The sequence below is a fragment of the Globicephala melas genome, chromosome 4 (genome assembly GCF_963455315.2).
Source record: "Globicephala melas chromosome 4, mGloMel1.2, whole genome shotgun sequence".
NCBI classification, from domain to species: domain Eukaryota; kingdom Metazoa; phylum Chordata; class Mammalia; order Artiodactyla; family Delphinidae; genus Globicephala; species Globicephala melas.
In genome coordinates, this window is record NC_083317.1 from 130,225,935 (window position 1) to 130,234,008 (window position 8,074).

At 53.7% G+C, this 8,074-nt stretch overlaps 1 protein-coding gene across 2 annotated transcripts in view; it reads left to right on the forward strand.

Annotated features, from left to right (window-relative positions):
- The window catches only part of KY (kyphoscoliosis peptidase), a 49,549-nt gene extending 43,786 nt beyond the window's left edge, over positions 1-5,763 (forward strand). For both annotated transcript variants that reach the window (XM_030873534.2, XM_060298588.1), the window contains one exon: positions 1,342-5,763. In XM_030873534.2, coding sequence (XP_030729394.1) covers positions 1,342-2,237 — 896 coding nt within the window. In that variant the 3' untranslated portion in view covers positions 2,238-5,763. The remainder of the gene's footprint in view (positions 1-1,341) is intronic.
- The last annotated feature ends 2,311 nt before the right edge of the window (positions 5,764-8,074 follow it).

Consider the following 8,074-nt stretch of genomic DNA (forward strand, 5'->3'; position numbering starts at 1 on the left):
GCAAGTCTTCCAGATGGAGGAGGTAGCACTGAATGCAGTCGCTGAGCACCCTGGAGTCGGGGACCTTGTGGCTGATTAGACAGGAAGTCTCAGGGACACTTGTCCTAGAGCCTGGGCATGGCTTTCTGCCTACCCAGCAAGAGCACTGGACCCCTGATTGGGGAAAGGCTACTAGGGAGCATGGATCAGACGCTAGTCTGTCTCCTTCCTTTGTGCTCATCCACGCACGGGACCGGGGAGGTAGCTGGGAGGAGCAGGAGATCAGCTTCTGAGAGGAAGGCAAGGCTCTCAGAGAAGCCCTCCCCCTCCCTGTGGCCCTGCGAAGCAGGGAGGGCCAGGTAGGGGTGTGCTGGTGGGCTGCAATAACCGGAGAACTCGGCCCCTCTCCCCGACAGCAATGACCAGGACAGAGGAAGACAGCACTGGAGGGCAAGGGGAGAGGCAAGGAGCGGGGAAGGTGGGTGCAGAAGACCCTCCCTTGCACTCACTGACCCCATTAGAGACATGTGGCCTGGGGTGGCAGGGGGGGCTCAGGGAGAGTGGGGGACACGCAAGGAAGCAGCCCTGCCCCTTGAGCACAGCCTCCAGGAGGGAAGCCATTCCAACCCGTTTTTAAGGTGATGTGTTGACATGACAGCTGTGATAAGGTAACGCCCAGATGCTGGAGGGAGCAGTGTGAAAGCAAGACTTGAGAGTTGGAGGCTCTCCAACCAGGGTCTTGGGCCCTCCTTGTCCCTCGGCCCTCTCCCCTGCCCTAGAATCAGGTTAAGGCTCTGTGTAACACTCATCTGATACGAATCAAATGGGCAAGGCGAGCACATACAGCTGGGGGCAGATTTTTTTCTTGAGACACCCTCCCACCCAGCTTGCAGCTCTCAAAGAGAGCCACCTAGAGGGGGTAGGGGAGCCCTTCCAGAGGTGTGCTGCTTCTGGCTTATATCATGTTCAGTGAGATCACACTGGTGACTTAAAACTATCGTGGTTGGGCTTCCCTGGTGGCGCAGTGGTTGAGAGTCCGCCTGCCGTTGCAGGGGACATGGGTTCCTGCCCCGGTCCGGGAAGATCCCACATGCCGCGGAGCGACTGGGCCCGTGAGCCATGGCCGCTGAGCCTGGGCGTCCGGAGCCTGTGCTCTGCAACGGGAGAGGCCACAACAGTGAGAGGCCCGCGTACTGCAAAAAAAAAAAAAAAAACACTATCGTGGTGAAGGTATTTACACCATGGAAATGGGCAGACGCTATATGTCAGCGCTTTCCCCCCAGAGATGCCGTTGTTAAACATTTACCAGCACATCTGCACAGGCCAGACCCCTCTCACCTGACCCCGGCTCTCTCCCCACAGTGAACGGGAAGGTCACAGTCACCATCGAGAGCTGCGCCCCGACGCTGTTCATGTTCATGCTCAACGGCAAGCAGGAGCATGGACTGCTGAGCCTCAGGAAGAACGGGATGAAGCTGGACGTGTACCCTCCGACCGTGGGCACCCACAAGCTGCAGATCTTCGCCAAGGGCAACTCGGAGATCTACAGCTCGGTGCTGGAGTACACACTCAAGTGCCACTACGCAGACATCGACGTCCGGCTGCCCGCGGAGCTGCACCAGCCCGTGGGGCCCAGCTGGTTCTCGGAGCAGATGGGCATCACGAAGCCGTCCCACCCCGAGCCCGTCATCTACACCAGCGACGGGCGCTGCTCCGTCAGCTTCGGCGTGGAGGAGGGCATCAGCGTCCTGGCATCACTGCACGGGGACGATGGCCCCGTCACCGAGGAGACACAGCGGCGCTACATCTTCCAGCTGCAGCGGGAGAAGCGGACAGAGCTGAAAGTCCAGTTGCCCCACGCCGGCAAGTTCGCGCTCAAGATCTTCGTCAAGAAGAGGCAGGAACCGGGCAACTATGTCTTCGTCTTCAATTACCTCCTGTGCTGCACCAACAGCAAGGTGAAGTGGCCCGTGTTCCCCGAGAGCTTCGGCAACTGGGGGCAGGACAATGAGCTACTGGAGCCCCTGTCGGGCGTGCTGCCCGCCAACCACAACGTCCCGTTCAAACTGAAGCTGCACGGTGTCGCCAAAGCCCTGGTGAAGGGGCAGGACACATGGCCCCTGACCCTGAACCGCGAGGGCTACTGGGAGGGCAGCTGCAACACAGCCGGCTGCCAGGAGGTCTACGTCATGGTGCTGGAGAATGCCAACCACAACTTCTACTCCTACATCCTGAAATACAAGGTGAACGCCCAGTGAGTGCTGGGGCCCCGCCACCCCTGCTCTGGGCAGTGCAGAGAGCCCCAGACACCCCTGAGTCTGCATGGAATCCCTTCTAGGCCTCTGCCTCAGTCTCGCTGCTCTGCCGCGGGAGCTGTGACGTTTGTGTTCTGGTGGCCGAGGGGACAGAGGCAAAGGCCCTTTAGAAGACAAAGGTGCTATGTAAATCTAAAGTATTGTAAACTGTACACCACTGCCCAGACGCCCCCTTCTCGTGCTGATGCTGTCGTTGTTATCTGGCTGGTGTGGGAAAGCAGGGATGCTGCCCGGGCCGAAAGCTTTTCCCATGATGGGGAGAGAGAAGAGGGCGTACTCTACGAGGCTGAGTCATCCTGAATCCTAGAGCCCCTTTCAAGGAGCATCACAGTGTTTCTCACCAACTCCTGGACCCCAGGGGAGGCTGGACTGTCATCTTTTTCCCAGACCTGACCACCTTCCGCATTCCCGATGCCACTTGTTGTTCCAGGGTCCGAGAAGGAAGGTGTGGAGAGGAAACTAACTGCCCCCCAGCTGACTAGGGGCTGAGGGCCTCCACAATCCCTGTGTGTGCTGGGAATGTGGCAACAGAAAAGTTATGGGAGACTCCAAGGCCAAGAGCAGCCGGTGCCCGCTCTTGGTGTCCTGGGTAGGGGCCAGGAGGTGCAGGGATACATGGCAGCCCTGCCACCTGAGTCTAAGGATGTAAGACCTCCGACTCTGCTCTCAGAGGGAGTAATTCAGTCCACTCTGTCTAAGAGCAATTCACTCGGCCCCTCCAGGCCCTCTCAGGCCCCCCCACCACACCCTTCACAGGAGGCCCCAGGAGGCTGCTGGGCCCTTGGGGAGCCCTGGAGATAACCCTAAATAAAGACTTTGGGTGAAGTAGTGAGATTGCCGCAGTGCCAAGGGGCCCCCACGATAACAGGGCCCTGCCAGCCCCAAGATCCCTACCACCAAAGCCACACCTGGGGGGACCTCAACCTGTCTTGGGAGCAGTTTCTGTGCTGAACGCTATCCTATGCTCCCTCCTCCCTTTCTCAGACAAGAGAGACCCCCCAGGGCCCGCCTTCCGTAGGGACAGTCCAGAGCCCCTTACTTGCTCAGGCCTGAGAAGCATCGCTGCCCAGCCGGCCCTTAGCAACACCTCGGGCCAACGTTGCCATGGCAACAGCAGAAAGGCTGGCTCCAGCAAGGGCAGCAGGAAGGGAAGGATGGAGAGGCCCCAAGAGGCCCTGTGTGGCCACTGCAGCACCATCCCAGCACATGGAGACACTGGAGGTGGTTCCGCCTGCCCTCCTGGCTTCTCCAGCTCTGCAGCCCCTGCCTATCAGTGCCTCAGCCCCTGAGAGCCAGCACTGCCCAGCACTCTCCTCCGCACACTGTCGCTCCACATGCCCGGACTCAGCTACAGCCAGGGTCCCCAGGGATCCTCACAGCCTCCTGAGCCTTCATCCTCACGTTTGTATATTCAACAAATGTTCGTGGAGCACTTAATAAGCACCAGGTACGGCGTCGGTTGACCTTTCATGCTGGGGTTACAGAGGAAACCAAGGGGCCCTGCCCTTGCCATCCCAGAGCTCAGGGTGGGTGGCAGCAGCCTCTCTTGCCCAGGCCTGTTTCAAGTTCCAGACTCCTAACACTTCAGTCCATCATCCCCCTAGGATCTCTGCCCCGAAAACCCCCACTGTCACCCAGTATGGGCCCGGTCCAGAGACGTGTCACTACGGGGTGCCCATCCTCCACCAGGCGGGGGGCCCTGGAACTCAAGGGCAGTACACCATGGAGGGCCAAGCTGCCCTGGCCTGTGTCCAGCCGTCCTCTGATAGGCTCTGCCACCCAGGCATTCAGCACCGTGTCACTCATGTCTGGAAAATGCACAAAGGCCGCAGACGCAGAACCGTTGTGCACCACAACAGGGAAACAAGGGGAGTTTCTACACCCTGAAAACAGCCTTTTCTCACCCCTTTGATTTTATGGGCTGAAAGAAATGTGCTGTGTTTCATCAAAATAATAAGTGCCTTCTATGACTCATGTCACTCCCTGGACCCAGAGCTGGCTGCTAGTCCTGCCGGGAACAGCATGCATCCTTTACAAAACAATACAATTAATCTATACATTCTAGAGCACACAAAGGATGCCACCCAGAAAAATAAGAACTGTCCCTAGACGGCGACGGAGGCCCAGCCTCTCAAAGCGCTGGGGAGCATCAGCGGCCCTCCCTGCTCATTTCAACAGGCGCCCCCGCCCCTTGTAAAGACAGCTGTAGGCACAGTCAGACGACACGTGCATTTCTTCCCACTAAAGTAAAAATACATGAAATGAAATCCAATCTTCATGAATTTTTACACGCACGCTGCTCAGGGTAGAATTCGGGGTTGCATTTCGAAGTCTTTTATTCAAATCCCTATCTTTGTTTCCCGGTCGAGGCGTTCCAGCGGCCAGCGGAATGGCACGGGCGCCCCCTGGTGCCCGATGTGCGGAGCTGCGGGCGCTGCAAATCCCCTTGAGGCTGAATCTATCACCGGGGTTTTTACACAGAATTTGAAAAATGCAGCTGAGATGTTTATGTTAAATTCACTGAGTGCTTTCTAGTGGCTTCTCAGCGCTTCCTCGTGTATACATGGAGCACGTCGTTGCCACGCACAAGTTGTGAGGCGAGACTGGGGCCCTTCCTGGCATGGTGAGACGACGTGAATGTAATAGGATTGGGGAGTATTTTGGCCGGAAATCCCTTCCCGTAGGAGTGGATGGAACAGTTTGACCACACTCATTCCTGCGCCAGTGAAGGATTGGAACTGATCGAACTCAGAGAGCTTTTGCTGCAAGTCCCCAGAAGGGCATGGAGGATCGTGGAGGGTGGGGGGAGTAGGATGGGGCAAATGGGCTACAAACACAACCGCAATTAACTTCTTTTCAGCTTGTTTCGGAAGCGCCACCAGCACAGCTGGACTCCGTTTTCAATCTGATTGTGATCATTGTGTGTTCCCCATATGTTACATTGTCCCACCAGGGCGAACCCCTCACAGCCTGCTGAGATTAAAAGGAAATAAATAGATTAACTGAAGCATGAAAGATTTAGGCTAGACATAAAGTATTTCCTGTTGTTAAGCAGGAGGGACAAGTTGCCAAGAAAGTTTGTGAAATCCTCTTCTTAAAGGACGGGAAAAATAGAAAAGTTTTCCCAGTGGTCTGGGGTCTTTGATGCCACACTAACCGGAAGGACTAGGTTCTTTCCAAACCAGTTTAATTCTTGAAATACGCTCGATCACCCACAGCAAACAGGGGACCAGAATGGTATGGTCGCATCCTTTGCTGTCGGCTAAGCATTCAGAGGTTGTCGGCATCTGTGTCCCCAGTCAGTTTATCTGAGGTCGATCATTTCTTTTCATTTGGATGAACAGTTGGAGCTCTGAAGAGGTGATTAGTTTTCATAACGTGTGCATTGAGTTGTGTGGGCCACTGGCTGTTGAGTATGCTTTCCCCCACATTGTTGCTCGTGTTGTTTTTCAATAAAATTTATATTCATTTTTATCCAACAATGTAATTATCGATCCATGCTTATCACTGTTCTCACAAGGGGGGTAAAGAACAGGAAAAAACACTTTGATGTTCAAAGGGAACGCTAGGAAAAAAAAAATCAATGTCCCAGATATTTGAATGTGATGGTGAGATGCAAATAGAATGTCAGGCAAATAGCTATTTCACATTAAAGCAAACATAATTAGGTTAGCTCCAGCCCCTCTCCGGCACACGTGCCTTTGAAGAACATAAAGGCAGTGTTCGTTTCATTGAATCTTGTTTAACTTGAAATTTTTTAATTCGATCCTAATTTCTGTTTTTAGTGGGAGAAAAAAAAATGTTCCAAAAATGCCTATCAGCCTACTTTTTGTTGTCGTTGTGAATATATATAAATATATATTCCTTGATATACGTATACTTGCAGAAACTTTCCAGCAGGTTATCGAAACAGATTATTCATAAATTAGACATTTAGGGAAATATAGAAAATGAAAATCTAGACACCTCTAAGAAGCTGCCGTAACCATGGAGACCATTCTCATAGCTGTCGTGTGAAGGACAAAAAGAATTCGTGTTCCCAAATCTGGCCTTGTCACGCCCCTCACTGCTAGACCCACAAACACAAGCCCCAGCACGCTTCTCCTTACGAAGGAGGCCCACGGGTGATCTTTAACAGCATGATAAGGGAAAGTCAGAAGACACACTTTCCGCATAATAGTAGGGGGGACTCTCAAATTCTTAGACCAGTTTGAAAATGTCAGCCCCGAGGCTGCAGTGGATGACCTCTAAAATCCCTTCCAGTCCAGAGAGTTTGTGATGCTGTGTCTCCGTGAACAGATGCTGGCAGGCGGTAGGCCTGGGATTGTCAGTGACGGAACATCTGAAGGGCCCTGCTGGGTTAAGAGCCTGCCCTGCGGCCCCCAGCAGACTGCGCTGCTGGCTCCTCTCTTGCCTGAGGGACCAAAGGAGAAGAAACAGCCCCTGACAGGATCTCTGATTTAGTGAGCAGAACTAAAGAAAACTAAAAGTCAGGCGGCAGCTGGGATGCCGTCTCTTGGAATATCCCACCCGCATCCCTGAGTCAAAAGATACTGAACCAAAGTCACTTCTCTCCCCTAGATTACCTCCACCTCCTCCTGGGCCCCCAACAAATGCATCCCCATCCCCTAAGTCAAACTCATGGTGGCCACTAGTAACCCCAGCATCCCCTTCAGTGAGGAAATCTGGTCCATTCTGCCGTGTTCCCTATTGGGAACCGTCCAACGCCGTGAGCGTTCCTTTGAGCAGCCTTTGCCGTAATTCAGGCCCTCCTCGTCTCCCGGTGACACTGTGTGCTGCTTCCTCTGACGACATGAACCTCCACCTGCCCTGTGACTCTCCATGCTTCCTCTTACTTGAGTACCAGGACTAGTGTGTTGGTTAAGACAAGGTGTCCATGAAAAGCTTCCAGAAGTTCGCCACCTCTGGAGAAGGCATAATTTGGTCAGGTGTTGGTGGAAAATGTAGGTCTTCAAACAAAACCTGGTTTTAATAGGGAGGCAGGTAAAATCCCAGAGTCTCCTCCTTTTCCTGGACTCTGAAGAGGCAAGGTGCTGAGGACGTCTCTAGGAGACAGTGTGGAGGATAGCTCTTAGCACCACAGCCAGGGGAGACCTCGGACAGGTGCAGCAGTGCTGGCTGCAGGTGGTCACCCTGCTGGTAAGGGTGATGGCAGAGGATGGTCAGGGACCCTCTGGCCATGAATAGTCTTATGGAGTTGCCTTTCGTTCATCTAACGATGTTTCCTGCCCCAGCTTCTCCCCCAGGGCCCAGTCTGAAGGAGGCTCTATAACCTACGCTTGGTGCTTCCGTTCAGGAACACAAATACCGTTGAAGGCACCTGCCGGTCCCACCCAAACAAGCCCAGCGAATAAACCTTCCTACAGGAAAGCTTCTAAGACCCCAGGAAAACCCGTTACCTTAGGAAAGAGCTGCAAAAATGGCACATCTTTTGTTCTTTAAGACCAAAAAGCATAAACAATTTTACTGACAAAGTCTGAGTATTTTCAGGCCTATCTTCAGGAGGGAAGGTTGATGTCTCAGAAAACAATGGTCCAGTGAACACTCAGAGCTCCTGGTTCTTTGAGCATTACTGTCCCCAAGACCGATCCTCTAAAGAGAAGCGCCTACAGGATGAGACATAAAAGAGACAAAATGCCTCAAGATCCTTGTGTATCCAGTGGCAAAGCTGAGTCACAAGGGTTTGAGAATGAGAAGGAAACCTGGACTTAAACCGGCTCTCCACATGTTTGGCCATTGCTGCCTGGAGCATTGGGTTA